Raw genomic sequence first — 19,058 nt, 5'->3', positions numbered from 1 at the left:
CGGGAACTGGGTGACACATGTATTTGTGGTTGTACGCATCAGCCAAGGCAGTTAGTCATGGTTGTTTAACTGCAGTTACATGCATCAACCAACTGGAACTTTCAGGGCTTGGGAGCTCTCAACATCCCTGCTCTGACCTAACAGTTATGACAGCTAATGGAGGTCTATTGTGTGCATTTCTTTCCAAACGCACATAAATGACATTTGCCTCTAGAAATCTGAAAGGCTGAAAGAGAGCTCCCACTTAGGGAGCAGGTTTATCAGTACATGTCTGTTCAAAAGAACTTTTTTTTTTTTTTTTTTTTTTGCAGTACTAGGGATGGAACCCAAGAGTATTCTACCTCTGAGCTATACCCCCAGTCCTATTTTTTATTCTTCATTTTGAAACAGGGCCTCACTGAATTGCAAAGGGCCTTACTAAGTAGCTGAGGCTGTCTATGAACTGCGATCCTCTTGTCTCAGCCTCCCAAATGCTGGGATTGCAAGGGTGTGCCACCATGCCTGGCTCTGTTCAAAAGAATTTTAAAGACCGCTTGTCCATTTAGGATATTTCCTCAAAGTTTTCCGTTTCTTCATATTTGTAAATTGCATCACCAGTTAGAAACCCGGGCACTCTCTGACTTGTCTTCCATGCTCAAATCTGACTGTCCCCAGGCACAACTGAGGTAACATTCTGTCCCTACTGAGAGACTACTGTAGCTGGGCATCTGGTAGCACCAATACCCTGACTTTCCCTGGATCTTTGGTGATGGCATGGCCACGGGATTGCTTTCTCTAAAATGGAATATAAACGGAGGCAACATGTGACTTGTCTCTTCCAGGCTCTTTTTGCTCTTTCTGTGTGGTGCAAACTTATGTCAGCAGCCTTGTTTTGACTATGGGCAAGATGACAATATCCTGGAAGAGGGGTTTCTATAACTTCTTTGGAACATGAGCCATCTGTTGAAGGCTTTGTATCTCATCTCCAAATAATCTTTGTAAATATGTAAAATTAGCTGGGCATGATGGCACGTGCCTGTAATCCCAGTACTTGAGAGGCTGAGACAGAAGGATTACAGGTTTGAGAACAGCCTTAGCAACTTAGCAAGGCTTTCAGCAATCTAGTGAGATCCTGTTTTATAATGAAAAGTAGAAAGGGTTGGGGGTGTTTCTTAGAGGAAAAAAGAAAGAGAAATAAAAAGAAAAGCATGGTGGTGCACGCTTGTAATCCCAGCATTTGGGAGGCTGAGACCGGAGGATCATGGTTCATGGACAGCCTCAGCTACTTAGGCCCCTTGCAACTCAGTGAGACCCTATTTCAAAACATAAAAAGACTAAAAAATAGGGCTTGGGGTTATAGCTCTGAGGTAGAATGCCCCTGGATTCTATCCCCAGTACCGCAAGAGAAAAAGAGAAAAAAAAAAAAGGAGGAAGGAAGGGAGGAAGAAAGAAAGGAAGAGAATGTAAAAATACTTATGACATTTTTCTGCTTTCTTGTGTGGAAGATTCTCCTATGAAAATCTCAAGTCTCAAGCCAGTTCCAAATAGGAGAAAGTATTGCCAGTGAGCACCATACAGAGAGTGAATGGGTGGCTGAGCTAGCGCTATCAGTTTGGAAAGGATCTCTCATAAATGTAGAAGGAATATGTCCTTGGTGGTTAGAGAAATGGGTGTGGCTCTTTTGTCTTTGGGATTGCCCCCAGCCCTATTTTATTTTTATTTTTTAATTTTTTATTGATGTATTGTATTCATACATCAGAATGGGATTAAAAAAAACTTGTGTAGACATACATGCACCCATCACCCAGTTAGCCCCTACCCAGTCCCTAACCCATTCCCTCCCCATCCCTCCTTCCCATGCTTGGCTTAGTGGTTGTATTTTTTTCTTTTTTTTTTAATTCTGAAACAGTTACTAAGTTTCCGAGGGCCTCACTAAGTTGCTGATTAAGTTGTCCTAGTACTTGCAACCCTTCTGTCTCAGTCTCCCAAATATTGGGATTACAGGTGTGAACCAGTATCCCTGGTTTAAGATTTGGTTTCCTTCCTTCCTTCCTTCCTTCCTTCCTTCCTTCCTTCCTTCCTTCCTTCCTTCCTTCCTTCCTTTCTTTTCTTTCTTTCTTTCTTTCTTTCGTGGTACTGGGGGTTCCTGGAAGCCCTTCTACCTCCAGACCTATTTTTACATTTTTATTTGGAAACAGGGTCTCCTAAGTCAGCGCGCCTGGCTGGCTTCGAATCTGCGTGATCCTCCTGTCTCTGCCTCCCAAGCACGGGGATTACAAACATGCGCCACCACGCCCGGCTAAGATTCGGTTTTCAAGTCCCCAAGTGACATACATTTGTCAAACTGTTAAGAACAGCATGATAACTTTTGTGGGTTCTTGGCTTCCATGACAAAAAGAATTTCAACCCGTGCCAGTCAGAGATAAAGGCATAGGTTTTAATGCAAGCAAAGTAAAAATAAATGTTCAGGGGAAATGCGGGCCATCTCAAGAAAGTGCAAGAGTGGCAGTGGGGAGAGAGGCCAAGAGTTCAAAACATTGCCAAAAATGGCCCAAAATGGACAAGAATGGTCCCAAATGGCCTAAAGTTGCTGAAATAGCAGAAGCTCACCTAGAATCTCTCCCAAATGCCCAGAACTCAGAGCTCTATTTTCTTAGAGGGCTTATTAGAGAGGGGTAGCCAGGTCTCATGGGATGGCAGGCTCCTTCTCTGAAGATTTTTGGTTCACAAAAGATGATAATTTGGGACAGGAAGTCAGGAGCAGAATAGGTCTGTGGGGTATAAGGCTCTGTTAATAAAAAGTTTGACTTCTGAGGATCTCCCTGGAGGGGGATGGAACTTTGACAAAGGGTGAAGATCTCAGAAATTTCCTGAGCCATCCTATTTTAATTTAAAGCTTAGGCCTGACTTAAGAATAACCAAGCTCATCAGGGCGTGGTGGTGCATGCTTGTAGTGCCAGTATTTGGGAGGCTAAGACCAGAGGATCGGGGTTTGAGGACAGCCTCAGCTACTTAGTGAGGCCCTCTGCAACTTAGTGAGACCCTGTTTCAAATAAAGAATAAAAAATAGGGCTGGGGGTGTAGCTCAGAGGTCAAATGTCCCTGGGTTCCATCCCCAGGCCTGCAAAAATAAATAAATATATAAATTAATTAATTAATTAATAGCCAAGCTCTATTAACTGAAGATTTCAGATTTTAAAACCCTATCTTTCTTCCCTTCCCAATCAGTCTCCTTTCTACCTAAAATTTTTATTTCTTTTATTCTACAGTATCAAAACAGCCCTGGTACAATGTTCCTCAAACTAATCTGTGGTGAAAGACAAGTTATTTATTTATGTTTTCAATTTCCACACTGTCACCTACCACTCTTTTTGAAAATACAATAAAATCTGCACGAATGCCATGGCGATGTAAAATTGTCCTGCAGGTTTTGAGCGCTTACTTTCGTTTTCTCTGCTTGCCTTGATGAAGACTAGTAATAAGCAATCCATGGACTGCTGTGCTTCAGGAGTGTTCCACTGGCCATTCGTTTCTAGGATCACTCTTTGTCTCATGGCTACCTACTTTCCATCTTTTTTTTTTTTTTTCTTTCAGTACTTGGGATTGAACCCAGGGTGCTTTACCATTGATCTCTATCCCCAGCCCATTCTATTTTTTATTTTAAAACAAAGTCTTGCTGCTTTGCTCAGGTTGGCTTCAAACGTGCAGTCCTCCTATCTCAGCCTCCCAAGTAGCTGAGATTACAGGTATGCACCACTGTGACCCACCTTTCTGTAATTTTGCTGCCATTTGAGATGCTTCTCTAACTAGTTCACTCCATCACCATGACATGACACTATATCACATTACCATGTTATACCATGTTGTTTTGTCATACCTTTTTATTAAGAGTTTTGGAATTATTCTATAATAATTATAGAATTTTTATATCTTTGGTTTTCTGCTTATTACCTCTTCCCTTGATGAGAATATAAAGTCTTTGATGGCAGATGTTTCATGTGTCTTTTTGATCACTCTATCCCCAAAGACTTGAACAGTGCTTGGCCTATAATAAAGACTCATTAAATATTTTGACCATCTAGGTCAAATATTTGCACGCTAGGTAGTGAATTGTGAATTATGGTTCACTGGCAAATAAATAAGACATGTATTAGTCACCTACCTAGGGAAACTAGATTAAAAAGTTCAAGATGTTCTATCAGATTGCTTTTTCCCAGATGTAGCAATAATAGGTCAAGTCTCTGTGATCCCCAAGGCATTGTGAAGAGTACAAAATTAAAGAGAATATGGTGTCACGTTACTTTATCAAAATTACATTGCTTTATTCACCAAAAATTCTCATACCAGTCATTCCTTTTTGGTCAAGTTTTGGAAAGGTCCATTAAAATGCAAATGAGAGTAATTAAAATATCAATCTTCATATACATATTATAGGAGTTAATTTTGTTAATTATGTACATAATAGCTTTCAAACACTTTTTTTTATGCCAGAAGTTCAACCAGAAGTGCAGTATACACAGAGGTAAAAGTGGCTGATAGTCAGGCTGAAGTAGTGTGTTGGGGAGATCTGTGCTCTGCTCACCACACACCTCTCCTGACTCTTGTCCCTCAAGGTCATGTCTGGAGGACCACCTATGGCATCCAGAGGCTACACTGAGCAAGATTTTAAGATCATAAGTCTTAGACTAATGCCTTCATTTGGGAAACTGAGGCCCAGAAAGATGAAGTGATTATTCAAAGTCTTAAGATTCTTGGTAGCAATAGTATTAAAACTCAGTTCTGTAGATTCCAGTGCATAGTGAATGCTTTTACCTGTGTCATTCTATTTCCTAGATGCAAAACTGTCAGGGTCCAGCCTCGCCCAGTCCAGGGGTCTTGAAGGAGATTGAAGAATGAGAGATGCCATGCTTAGTAGCGGGGGAAAGGCATCTCTGCCTATGCCCTAGAATATACTTTATTTATACATGAATCTGACAAATTACAACAAGCCACATCATATGTATTTTTCATTTAGTTTTTCAAAACCACATTACATGTACATTGTTTTTTATTTAGTTTTTCATTAACCTAAATTCCACATAGCAGTCATACCTCAAAGCCACCTGTTTTTCCTGTTTTTTTTTATTAATTTGTAATGAATTGACCTACAAAACTTATTACTACTCTACATCACATATAATAAACTTTAACTGAACTTATCCTCTATCTAAACTACTAAATATTAGATTTACGGTCTCTATTTCTAAAATTAACTGCTAATTTTATCTGCTATTTTAGTCAAGGTATTTTATTAACTTTTTTTTTTTTTTTGGTGGTACTGGGAATGGAACCCAGGGTCCTTCTACCTCCGGGCTATACTCCCAGACCTATTTTTATATTTTATTTGGAAACAGGGTCTCTTAAAACAGCTGAGGCTGGCTTCGAACCTGCGCGATCCGCCTGTCTCAGCCTCCCAAGCGCGGGGATTACAAGCGTGTGCCACCATGCCCGGCTTATTATTAACTTATTTTGACCCAACCACCAAAACTCAACTGAACTTATTCTATTTCTCTAACATATGCCTACACCTAATTATTATTATTATTATTATTATTATTATTATTATTATTATTATTGCAGGTTTGGGGATGGAACCCAGGAGCATTTGACCTCTGAGCTACACCCTCTGCCCTTTTTTTTTTTTTTAATTCTTTATTTTGAAACCCAGTCTCACTGAGTTGCAGAGGGCATCACTAAGTAGCTGAGGCTGTCTGCGAACCAGGATCCTCTGGTCTCAACCTCCAAATGCTGGGATTACAAGCGTGCACCACCACGCCCGTCCTAATTTTTATAATAACTTTTAAGTTATTTACCAAGAGAAATCTTTTGTGCTTTAGTGAGCAGGCACCAAGGAGGTCCCTGCCTGCCCAACCCTCTGTAGGAATGGTAGAGTCCTGACATCAAGTCATTTTCCAGTAATATTAGCTCTGTGCTTTCTATTCACCATACACTCCTGCATAAGAAAGTGGAGGATTGGTTGGAGGTGGAAAAGTATTCTGATTAGTGCTAGCTCCCTGAAGGGGATACTACAGTCGACCCCCTAACTTATAAGCAATGTATGGAGGGCCTTACACAATAGGTATAATTTGCCTAAAGTTAACTTTTCCTTTCATGACTAAAACCTTAAGTGAGTTCAATGTAAGCAGAGGAGCAAAGAGCCCTTTTCTATGTAGCTTCTTGAAAGTTCTCCCATAGTCATAATCTTCTTAGTGCTATTCCCAGCACAAATCTTAGGCATTTTCTAGTCATATTCACATCTATTTTTAGATTATTACAAAACAGCAATCCCCATTCAAAGCAATTCTTAAATTTCATTAATATTATCATTATTATAACTAAAATCAAGAGGGATAATGGCTTCAGTTTTGTCAGGGTCTTCCAGCCCTGCGGAATTCTCTTCCTAGCTGTGACCCTGTCATACAGCAGGAATGGCGCCGCCTCTGCCACTAAACTCTATAAAATCAGATTAGTGCCTAGCAGTGGGGGTTCCTATAAGGAAAGTCAGAGGTTTCCAGGATCTGGGATTCTGCTTCCTTTCCCCTACGACTACAGGAGAATTACCTCATTTGGAAATCATCTTGCACCTGACATTAGTAGTAGAAGTAAAGAAATGAGACTACTTTCTCCAAATCTTGATTTTATAATTTCTTTATTGCTCTGAATTTCCATGCATCAGAGAGAACTTTTACCCAGAGGCCTCTTGACTTCCCCTTGGTAAAGAGTGAAATGAGGCTGATCAAGCAGGGTGGGACCTTTTCATGACTACTCTTGTTTCCTTTTTCAGTGGAAGCCCAAGTTGGAGGTAGCTTATTTAGCTGAACTACTTCATGCACATCAGCCACAGTGCAGATTATCTTCTCAGGCTATTGGGGAACTCAGAGGTAACACAGAACCTGGCATGCTAGCAGATACACAGTAGATCTTTCTACCTAAATGAGAGCATTTCAGAAGTATGTGCTGCTTAGCAAATATAGCTTAAGAATATATTAATTTGATTTTCAACGACATATTGAGGTGGGTGGACATTATTTGTGCCATATGCAATTGTTATGTCCCAGGCATCAATGATACCCACATTGAGATCTTGGAAAATGTCCTTCAGGACAAGGTATTGAATGTAACCATGAAAGTCACTAAATCTTTCCACATCATTGTGCATCTCCCTGATGTTTTCTGTCTTGATGATGACTGTGGTATCTGGGCTTCTAAGAAGAAGTCGCTGCACAGCTTTGTGGACATTGAGGGCCCTTTGGATAAAAACATAAATGGGAAAAGGTCTAAAATGCTGGCCCAGGGAAATAATGATGATGGTGTTTTTTTCTCCTCCAGTTCTATCTATGACTTGTGCGATGCACTCAATCTCTTTGACTGAATAGCGTGATGATCCAACCAGTGGGTAACCATGTTTTTGCCACTGGATGTTGATATTGCTGTCCAAGTCCACAGAAAGTTGGTGTTGCAGTTTTCCAGACTCATGCAGATCCACTGACTTTAGTGCTGATGAAAAATAAGCAATCCCAAAATGAAAAAAGAATGAAGTTACAAAGATTGACCAGTCACAGAGGTAGGGGAGAGATTTTGGTATTTAGAGTAAATAAGCTAATCATGTTTAATTTGTTAAAGGTTTAACTTAAGAAATAGTTTTAAAATTACATGAACAATTAAAAATGTTATACAACATAGCCCACCTCAACATCTTAGCAAGGCCCTCCCTAACTTAGTGAGATCTTATTTTAAAATAAAAAAAATTAAATAGGGCTTGAGGTATAGTTCAGAGGTAGAATGCCCCTGGGCTCAATCCCCAGCAAAACACACTCATGTACACACACACACACGCATGAGATTATGTATGTCCTCTGGCAGAACCATGCAGATTGAAATGAAATGGGGCTGGTAAGGCATTGAGCTAACTTCATTGGAGGGCAATGTGGTTAATTTTGTCAGTATTTTTCTTGTATAATTTGTTAATTACAGACAAAGCTCATTTTAGGATAGAGAAAGTTACTAATAGATGTTATTTACCTAACAAAGCCAAGTAAACTTGTTTTCCCAACTACTATGTAATTTTTCTTAAGTCTGAGACATTCTATTCTTTTGTTTTCTTTCATATATATGAACTGATGATAATTTATGATGATGATGATTAATAATAATAATAATAATACTCCTTAATTGTGAAGTTCTTTCCATTTTATGAAGATCTTCTCTGTAGATGCAGCAGGCCCTCACTTATATATTTAATTGAAAAGAAAACCAAGAGAAGGAATCACCTACTCACATTCACAGTTTGTAAGAGAATCAGCACTTACACTTGAGGTTCCTCCCATTTCTTGTGAACCTTTTCTACCTGATCTAAACACTTCTTAAAATAAGCACAATATGAACGAAGTAAGATGAAGGCCTTCCATTTTTCATCTTATCAATTATACTGTAATCAGAATATCAAGGCCAGCTGATTTATAGCAAGAATCCAGTTACAGGAATCCCAATCTTACTTGACCAAGAGTGTAACAGTAACAATCACGTACTATACATCCAGGGGGAAATGTATAGTAAGTGATTGTCAATGCTTTGTAACATGTACTACCTTAGACATAAAGGCCTAAATTTAAAGTCTTAACCCAACAGTTGGGAAACAGAGATACTAGAAGGTTGGTTAGAGGAAAATGGCAAAATATTTTCCTCACTCTGCTTACAGCTTATTTCAGGTTTCCAAAGGACACTCTTATGCTTGAATTTAACATATAACAAAATCTACAAGAGTTGTTTTTCCTCCTCAAGTTTTGAGATGAGTGAGTAGGGCATAAAATCAATAGCACAACACTTTGTAGGACCCAAGATGCCCACTTCGTAGAATGTGATTCTGAAGATTATTCCCAGACCTTTCTATTATGGTGAGAAAACTGAAGTCCCAAGGAGTTCTATTATTTACCAGCAATCAGGATTTAAAATTCTCCCTTTGTTGGGAGTTCTCCTTGGAGAATCTTTGGACCCCACGCTCAACCAATTTCCCACTTTTTATTGGGAGAATTAGCTTTCTTTCTAGGTTGGAGAATCCAAGAGTGACTTCATATCAAGAAGGCGATGATGGAGCCAATGCCACTGTACTATCCTCAGGTTGAGAGTGGGACCCAGAATCATAGAGGAGCAAGTTGTGGTGGTTATCTAATTGGGATTGCTAAGATATGTTAGTGGCCTCTAAACTATCACTATTACACTCTTGGTTAAGTAAGAATAGGATTCTTGTAACTAGATTCTATCTCCAAATGGACATTAATGATAATAATTGCAATTGTTATTACTTTTGGTGAGCAATCTATGTGTCATTGTGCCTTGCAATGTAGTTTCTAGTGAATGGATGGGGAAATGAGGCAGAGAAAAAAAATAACATGTCAAAGGTCACTGTTTATAAGTGGCACAATCTAGGTTTTTAGAATCTAAATTTCATGCTTTTTTTTTTTTTAAGTATTGGGAATGGAACCCAAGGCCATTCTACCTCTGAGCTACACCTCCAGCCCTATTTTTTTTCTTTATTTTGAAACAGCGTCTCACTGAGTTGCATGGGCCTCACTAAGTAGTAGCTGAGGCTGTCCTCAGACTGTGATCCTCCTGTCTCAGCCTCCCAAATGCTGGGATTACAAGCATGTGCCACCACGCCCAGCTTAAATCCCATGCTTTTAAACATCATGCCTACGTACTACAAAGTTATTACCTTGCTACTGCGTGTATCCTATTGTCCTATTTCCAGGCAATGGCAGATTACACTAAAAATAAGTTACTTTCTGAATGCATCAGATATATTGTCTGGATCTACAATCCACTCCCTTGGTCATCATGTCAAATTTAGAAAGTGATCAGTATCTCAAATCAGCTTGAAGTCCATTTATAATTTTCTAAACCTACTGGGTATATATCTGAAGTGTGGATTTTGCAGGGATGGGGAGGTAATAAACATTTTTCAGCATTGGCCCCCTTCCATTCAGATAAAGGCATTTTTATAAGAAAAGATAACAATGTCTTGTGAAAGATTTTGGCATATCATAATGAAGAAATATAAAGAAAAGGCATTTCCCATATTCCTTTCTCCCCTTGAAATAAAACCCCCAAGTGTCTGAAAGGTATATGAATAATATATGTGAATGAGGTATATGAATGAGGCATACTATTGATTTTGGTTTTGAAGTATTCAATCCACTGGCGGATTGTGGAATCTCCCATAAGATATATGAATTTTCCTCTCAGGCAGTTTTTCATTTGAACTGCAGCCAAACTACAGGTGGCAGGATTCCATGTGTTTTTCCAGACATGTCCACTGGGGACTGTGGATGGCATTCCAGGCTTGCATTTCTTTTTCACTGGAACCATTTCTTCTGCAAAAGATAGATAGGATCTTCTAAATATCAAATTGTGCATCATTATATGCTAAAACACCTTCTGCCTAAGTATCCTCTTAACAGGAGTTGAAGTGTTGCTGTTGGTAGAAAAACCTTACAGAAATATTTTCAAAATGGAATAGCTATTTTTTAGTAAACATATTTTCCTTAATGATATGTGTTAATGTTCATTTTAAAGCACATGTTTTCTTTCAGGGGAAAAAGCCTTCTGAGAAAATTTAATTATTTGTCAACCTTCCTATAAAAACAAAATCATCAATTCTTGCAGAATAAAGGAAAAGCATCCTATGATTTGAGCCTACTTTTCTGCAAAGCTCTTTACACATGACTTTAGGCTGGAGAGAGTCCTGGAGGTACCTGGTACTCCTTAGACAAGACAAATGAACAAAGGGCTGATAGGACTGATACAGGGAACAATTCCAACAGAAAGAAAAAACCCTTTAAGTAGGTCTGGTACTAAGTACCAACTACCAAACCCAGGAACACTTACTGTTGCATTTGGAAACACTAATTGCTTTGAAGTTTCGCATAATCTCCACACCCACATTTGACCTTAAGAAGAGAAGTACAGTCGTTAGCCTGCTAGTGGCCTCAAATCAGGAAACATTTTAGAAACCAAGTTATCCTCAGTCCATTTAGTGAATTTCCATTTCTTTGCTCATTGTTCCATAGGATACTGGCACACAGAAAGTGTGTAAGGTGGTTGATTTTGAGATGGAGAAAGAAATGCCAGAGAATATACACAAATTTCTTGTTTCTTTTCTTTTTTTTTATTCTGCCTTTATTTTTTAGTTAATTGATAAGGATTAGATATTCTAAAGCATGGTGACTTCTGGACAGTGAGTCCTGTCCCCAAATGAATATATACATACTTTCCAAAATGACTTTTTTTAAAGAGTCCTGTAATGGTTTGGAAAGAGAATGTCCCTCAGCCCTGAAAGAAACAAGGTAGCAGTGTTGGACGGAAGGCTTGGGTGTTAAGGAGGGGTCCCTGGGGCTGTGGCCTTGGGAGCTACATATGGTTCTCTGCCTCCCTGCTTGCTCTCTTGATTCTTCACTCCATGATGTGAGGAGCAAAGCACCGTGTGGTCCCTATCTCTGCCTCCTGCCACCACCACGCCCTGAGATCTTTGGTTACCAGCCTCATATGGACCAAACCCCATGATCTCCAAGAAAAACTATGCACAAAGAAACCTTTCTTCTTAAATCATGGGGTCAGTCTTTTAGATTAGATTTAATGAACAGTGAGAATGATAAGACAAGTCCCAAAGTTGGTACACATATGTAGAGGTCTTTCCTTCGGACTTATATATAGCCCAAATCATCACGTTCAACCATGTAATCTCAAGAAACAATTATTTACCTTACAAAGATGCTCTTTTCTTGTTTACTTAGATAGGAAATGTCCTTGTTCTCAGAGTGCATGTGGGTGAGCGCAGCGCAGGGCACATGCTGAGGTCTCACACAGTAGAAGGCTTCTTGGTCTTGAGCATACAGGTACTGGCACAATTCAGAATTTGACTTAAGGGCCAGGCCACATTCAGAGAGAACCTGAGAGGTCCCATTGATGAAGTGGCCCCTGAAGGTCACCCTGTCATAGCCTTGGTTCCTTGCCCTCCAGAGAGCCGATGCCCCTTCGCTGGGGTGGATGAGCAGGAGAGACAGGGAGACCTGGCCCTCCCAGAACAGAGTGAAGCTGATGAGGTAGGTACCATTGTTGAAGTCGGTCACCTTTCCTGAAGCGCCCGCCATCAGGGCTGGGGAGAACATCCTGGCCCTCAGGAAGTCCCCTCCATATTCCTTCCTGCGTCCCAGGTAGTCCCTGGCCTCCAGCAGGATGTGCAGCTGGTCCCCTCTGCAGTACGTGTCTTGAGGGTTGAGGATGGTGGCTCTGCAGTGTGTGGCGCTGGTGGTGGTGTTCACGTGGGTGAAGGGCCTGGGTGGGATCAGCTGGTCTAGTTTCTCTATAATCTCCTTTACTTTCATTTCAGTCTCTTTTGGTAAACGTGCTGGATCCAAAGGGGCTTTAGGAAATGGGGACTCTGAAATGAAATTCCAGCTATGGAGAGAGTTGGGTAAATTGAAAACAGTCCATATCTGAAATGACAAGAAATAGATTTTAGGAGATCAAAAATGATCCCATTTAATGCCATATTAGCCTCCCTCCTTCGCTTTTTCCCTCCCTTTCTCCCCCCACCAACTTTCTTTCTTACTGGAGATTGAACCCAGGGGTGTTCTATCACTGAGTTACATCCCCAGGCCCATTTTTTTTTTTTTTTTTTTTTGGTGGTACTGGGATTCCTGGAAGCCCTTCTACCTCTGGGCTACACTCCCAGACACCTATTTTTTATATTTTTATTTGGAAACAGGGTCTCTTAAGCCAGCGCAGCTGGCTTCGAACCTGCGTGATCCTCCTGTCTCCGCCTCCCAAGTGCAGGGACTACAAGTGGGTGCCACCACGCCCAGCCCATTTTTTTAAAAAAAATTTGAAACAGGGTTTTAAGCTGGGTGTGTTGGCTCACACTTGTAATCCAGTGCTTGGGAGGTAGAGACAGGAGGATTGCATAGGTTCAAAGCCAGTCTCAGCTACTTAGTGAGGCTCTCAGCAACTTAGTGAGACCCTGTTTCCAAATAAAATATAAAAGAGTATAGCCTGGTGGTAGAAAAGTCCCTGGGTTCTACCCCCCAGTACCACACACACACACACACACACACACACACACACACACACAAACACAAAGTTCTCACTAAGTTGCTGAGGGCCATACTAAATTGCTGAGGCCAGCCTTTAACCTGCAATCCTCCTGTCTCAGCCTTTTAAGTGCTGATATTATAGGCATGTACCACTATACCTGTCTGATTTTTGTGTTTCATAGAATAATGAGAGGTAAAAATTTTAAAGGACACTGATATCTCATAATCATATGTATTAAATATGCAATATTCTTTTGTTTAGAAACCCTATTAGTAGTATTCTAGTTTTCATTGGCTAATTTATTTTAGAAGATCTTTTTCACCCCCAAAGAGCTCTGGGATCTTATTTCTTAAAATGAGGGTGATAAAATGTACCTTACAGGGTCAACTGCAAAGACCAAATGAGTATATGTTAACTGCATTGTGGAGAACAAACTCTTATTGTACTATTGTTTTTATCTTAAAACTAAAATTTAGTGAAAAATAATCTCAAACAAAAATTAAGTTGTTCTTTACTACCTAATCTCTCTTACAAGAATGCTAAGGTTAGTTCTTCAAGATGGAGAAATGATACTAATTAATAACAAAAAATCCACCAAGTGTTGTGCATGTATGTTTCTATCACTCTATAATTCCAGTGCACTAATAAAAGTGTATTAAAAAAAACATAAGAGTGCATAGAACTCATGGGTAAAAGTAAGTACATGGTCAGAATCACAGTGCTCTAATACCTTAATGGTGGTGTGTAAATCATTTTTATATTTATCATTAAGGCTAAAAACAAAACTATTAAAATAGTAATTTATTAAATGATACACAATATAAAAAGATGAATTGTGACATCAGATATAGAGGTTTTCGTGTTATCAAACTTAAGCTACCTTAAAATAGGGTATTATAACAATAAGGTTTTTCCTTGCATGTTTCATGATAATCACAAGGAAAACATCTATAGTGGATACATAAAAGATCAAAAGTAGCCAGGCACAGTGGCACGTGCTTATAATCCCAGTACTAGAGAGGCTGAGATAGGAAGATCACAGATTTGCAGCTAGCTTCAGCTACTTTGTGAGGCCTTATGTAGCTTGGTGAGACTCTGTTTCAAAAATATAGAATAAAGCAATAGGCTAGTAGTGTAGCTTGGAGTTAGAATGCCCTGGGTTCAGCCCCCAGTACCACAAAAAAGAAAACAAAATGAAAAGTAAAGAATAAAAGCATATCACTAGCTGGGCGTGGGAGTGCACACTGTAATCCCAGTATTTAGGGGGGCTGAGATAGGAGGATCGCAGTTCACCAATAGCCTCAGCTACTTAGTGAGGTCTTTTGCAACTCAGTGAGACCTATTTCAAAATGAATAATAATAATAAAAAAAAGTCGGACTGGAGGTGTAGCTCAGAGGTAGAATTCCAGGGGTTCCATCCCCCGTACCACAAAAACAAAATAAAAAACCACTAGATAAAATCATCAATTACAAAAGAAAGCAAGCATGGAAAAAAGAAATAAATGATCTACAAAACAACTAGAAAATAATTAGAAGAATGTTAGTAGTAAGTCCTTATGTATCAATAATTACCTGTCTATATATAACAAATTAAATTCTCTAATCAAAAGACATAGTGGGATATTGGGGAAGATGGTGACTGAGGGAAGTAGCACATATCAGTCCTATTGACACTTGATCTCTATCACTGCAAAAACAGTGTCTTGACAAGAGAAAAATCCAGCATAAATTTGAACAGAGCACAAGCAATTGAAAGGCAGCAAAAACAAAGCAAGAAGGCAGAAGTGAGAACAGAAAAGTACCCTAACCACCTTTAATGACTGTGGCTGAGGGGGCTATGGTGGCACCATCTTGTCTTACCATACCAGGACTTCCATCATTGTACCTTTAGGAATGCCAGCCAAAAGGCCAGTGCCCTGAAGTGGCTGCAGCTCATCATAATTATAAGTGGTCTGCTCCTCTTGCTCGGACCCCAGCTACAACTTGTAGCAATGGCTCACTGAGTCATCCAGAGATCCAGAGTGGCACTCAACAATACCCTAAGTGAACCAGCCTTCCCCAAGAGAGACAGACTACTGAGTGCAGTCACAGGGATTTGCAAAGCAAACAATAGACTCAAAGGATATGAGACTTTGTAGTTCACCCTGGTGAAGGTGGGGGTAGAGTCTGCTGTCAGACACAGCAGAGACGCAGATTAAAAGCCAAGGAGAGAATCTTAAAGGCAATAAAAGCAAAAGGCCAAGTGATATTCAGAGGCAAACCAATTACAATCACTCCCAACTTCCCAAACCAAGTCATGAAAGCCAGAAGGACCCGGAACAACATATTCCAAACTCTGAAGAAAAAACAATTTGTAGGGTAAAATTTTCTACTCGTAAAACTCTCTCTCAGATTTGATGGGGAAACAAAAATCTTCCATTGGAAGCTGAAAGAATTTGTGTCTTCCAAACTAGCATTACAAAATATACTCAAAGAGATTAACTGCAAAGAAGAAATAAGTAATAAATGCCAGAATCAGTGATACAATAATTTCCATCAAACTACTAAGCAAAGAAGAAAAAAATGCTACCTCAAATGAAATTAAAACTCAAAATGTTACAAATTAAAATTATCTCTCAGTAATCATGCTGAACATAAATGACCTCATTCTCAGTTTAAAAAAAAAAAAGGTGGCAAAATGAACTAAAAGCCAGAATCCATCTATATGCTGTCTGCAAGAAACACATCTTACAAGTAAAGATAGTAACAAACTAAAGGTGAAGGGCTGGATCAAGATAATCCATGCCAATGAAACTCGTAGACAAGCAGGAATAGTAACAATGATATCGGACAAATTAGACTTGAGCTTGAGCTTATTCAAAGAGACAAAGCAGGTCATTTTTTACTGGAAAAAGAAATAATCCAGCAAAAAGAAATAATGATACTCAACACCACTTATGCCCCAAACATAGGTGCAGCTACTTTCATAAAACAAATGCTTTGTGACATTAAGTCATGCATAGATCCAAATAAGATAATACCAGGAGACTTCAACATTCTTCATACCCTGCTAGACAAAAGGTCAGTAAAGATGCCTTAGATCTAAAGAACACTATAAACCAAATGGCCCAATTAGAAACATGCAGAATAGCTGGGTGTGGTGGCGCACACTTGTAATCCCACCATTTGGGAGGCTGAGACCGGAGGATCGTGGTTCAGTGACAGCCTCAGCTACTTAGTGAGGCCCTCTGCAACTCAGTGATACCTGGTTTCAAAATAAAGAATAAAAAATAGGGCAGGGGGTACAGCTCAGAGGTTGAATGCCTCTGGGTTCCACCCCCAGACCCGAAAAAATAAAAAAGAAACATGCTGAATATTTCACCCAACTACAGCAGATTTCACATTTTTCTCAGCTACTCACAGAACCTTCTCCAAAATAGACCACATCCTAGGCCACAAAGTGATCTAGCAAATTTAAAAAAAAAATGTAATTTACTCCCCTGTGTCTTCAAATCACAATTGAGTGAAACTAGAAATCAATTATAAAAATACTCAGAGTAACCACATAAATATGTGGAGACCGAACACCACAATACGGAATGAAAAATGGAGAAATGGGTCATAAAGAAAGTAAGGGATGAAATTTAAAAATTCTTAGAAACAAGCTGGGGGGGGGGATAGCAAATGCTTGTAATCCCAGCATTTGGGCTGAGACCGGAGGATCGTGGTTTGCGGACAGCCTCAGCTACTTAGTGAGGCCCTTTGCAACTCAGTGAGACCCTGTTTCAAAATAAAGAATAAAAAATTGGGCAGAGGGTGTAGCCCTGAGGTCAAATGCCTCTGGGTTCCATCCCCAGACCAGCTGGGGGGGGGATCTCCTAGAAACAAATGAAAATAAAGATACATTACAAAAATCTATGGGACAATTTGAAGGCAGTATTAAGAGAAAAATTCATAGCACTGAGTGCCCACATAAGAATAACAGAAAATCACCAAATAAATAACCTAATGACACAACTCAAAGCCTTTAAAAAACAGGAACAGTCTAACCCCAAAGCCATTAGAAGACAAAATATTATTAAGATTTAGTAAATATCAGTGATGTAGAGAATAAAAAAAATACAGGAAACCAACAAAATCAAAAGCTGGTTTCTAAAAAAAAAAAAAATCAAGGTAGATAAACCACTAGCCAACCTTACCAACAAAAGAAAGAATCAATCAAAATTACTAAAATATTTGGCTTAATGATTGACATTGATATGTTTGTTAAAGAATATCATGCACATTAGAGAGGAGGGAGGGTGATGGAATGGAGTGGGGATTGGATAAGGGCTAATTGGATGCTATGTGCATGCATGTCTTGACCATCTTGTACCCAATAAGATGTATGACTATAATGCATCAATAAAAAATTTAAAAACCAAATTACTAAAATAAGAGGTGAAGGAGATATTACCAACAGCATATAAATTTATAGGATTGTCAGAAACTATTTTGAAAACCTATACTCCAACAAATGGATAATCTAGTAAAAGTTGAGAATTTTATAGAAACATACAAGCTTTCTAAATTGAACCAATAAGATAGAAAATCTAAACTGATCAATATCAGTCAAAGAGATTGAGGACATAATAGTCTACCATCAAACAAAAGCCCAGGACCATATTGTTACCTAAATGAATTTTATAAAACCTTTATAGAAGAGATAATCCCATTACTTCTCAAACTATTCCATAAAGTAGAAAAAAATGGGACTCTCCCGAATACACTGTATGAAGCCAACATCACATTAATACAAAAAACCAAATAAAGATAGCTCAAGAAAAGAAAACTACAGGCTTATATCATTGGTGAACCTAGATGCAAACTACTAAACAAAATACTAGCAACTAGCAATACACATTCAAAACTACATCAAGAAAATTATACAACATGACCAAGTAGGGTTCATTTCATGGATTTAAGGCTAGTTTAACAAAAGAAAAACAATTTATGTAATTTATCACATAAACAGAACCAAAGACAAAGATTATATTATCATTTTAATAGATGCTGAGAAAGAATTTGACAAAATCCAACAATTATTTATGCTAAAAGAATTGCAGAAAATTGGAATAGAAGGAACATAGTTCCACATCATAAGCCAATATAAAATAGGCCCACAGCCAACATTATATTAAATGGAAAAAACTTCAAGAATTTCCCCTAAAAATAGGAACAAGACAAGGATGTCCATTGTCACCACTTCTTTTTAATATAGAACTTGAGACTTTGCCAGGGTGATAAGACAAAAGAAGGAAATCAAAGGAGTACAAATGGGAAAAGAGCTAAAACAATCACTATTGGAAGATTATATGATACTATACTTAGAAGATCCAACAAACTCAACCAAAAGGCTTATAGAACTGATCAACAAATTCAGGGAAGTGTATGAATACAAAATAAATCTTAAAAATATTCAGAAACTTTTCTGTATGTCAACTATAAATCCATGCAGAATAAAAATTCATAGAGAATAAAAAATCCATAAAGAATAAAAAAATCTTTTATATTCTTTTAAAAAAATCCAGAAAACAATTCCACCCAGGATATCCCACAAAAAAATAAAATACTTAGGAATAAACCAAGGAAGTAACAGACTTCTACAAAGAAAATTATGAAACATTGGAAAAAGAAATAAAAGAAGAGCTTTGATTAGAAGATGGAAAGATTTTCCATGTGCTTGGATCAGCAGAATAAATATAATCAAAATGGCTATTCTTCCAAAAGTCATCTACAGATTCAATGCAATACTCATTAAATTATCAAAATCATTTCTCACAGACAGAAAAATCAGTCCTGAAATTCATTTGGAACAACTAAAACCCCAAATAGCCAAAGTAGTTCAGAACCATGCAGGAGGCATCCCAATACCTCAACTCAAAGTATACTACAAAGCCACAGCAAAAAACAAAAACAAAACAAAAAACCCA

The 19,058-nt window shown here is 38.7% G+C and overlaps 1 protein-coding gene across 1 annotated transcript in view; it reads right to left on the bottom strand.

Moving 5' to 3' along the window:
- Positions 1-6,979: 6,979 nt before the first annotated feature.
- Positions 6,980-19,058, bottom strand: part of LOC308279733 (NXPE family member 4-like) — a gene marked incomplete at both ends in the record, with an annotated part of 30,626 nt that continues 18,547 nt past the window's right edge. Inside the window, 4 exons of the mRNA XM_080719881.1 lie at positions 6,980-7,515; positions 10,182-10,388; positions 10,903-10,964; positions 11,776-12,509. Of these exons, the coding sequence (XP_080576007.1) occupies positions 6,980-7,515; positions 10,182-10,388; positions 10,903-10,964; positions 11,776-12,509 (1,539 nt within the window). The remainder of the gene's footprint in view (positions 7,516-10,181; positions 10,389-10,902; positions 10,965-11,775; positions 12,510-19,058) is intronic.

The sequence above is a fragment of the Muscardinus avellanarius genome (genome assembly GCF_963383645.1).
Source record: "Muscardinus avellanarius genome assembly, chromosome: 1".
In the NCBI taxonomy this organism is placed as follows: domain Eukaryota; kingdom Metazoa; phylum Chordata; class Mammalia; order Rodentia; family Gliridae; genus Muscardinus; species Muscardinus avellanarius.
The sequence above is the reverse complement of the archived record's forward strand: the minus strand, read 5'-3'. Positions and strand labels throughout refer to the sequence as shown.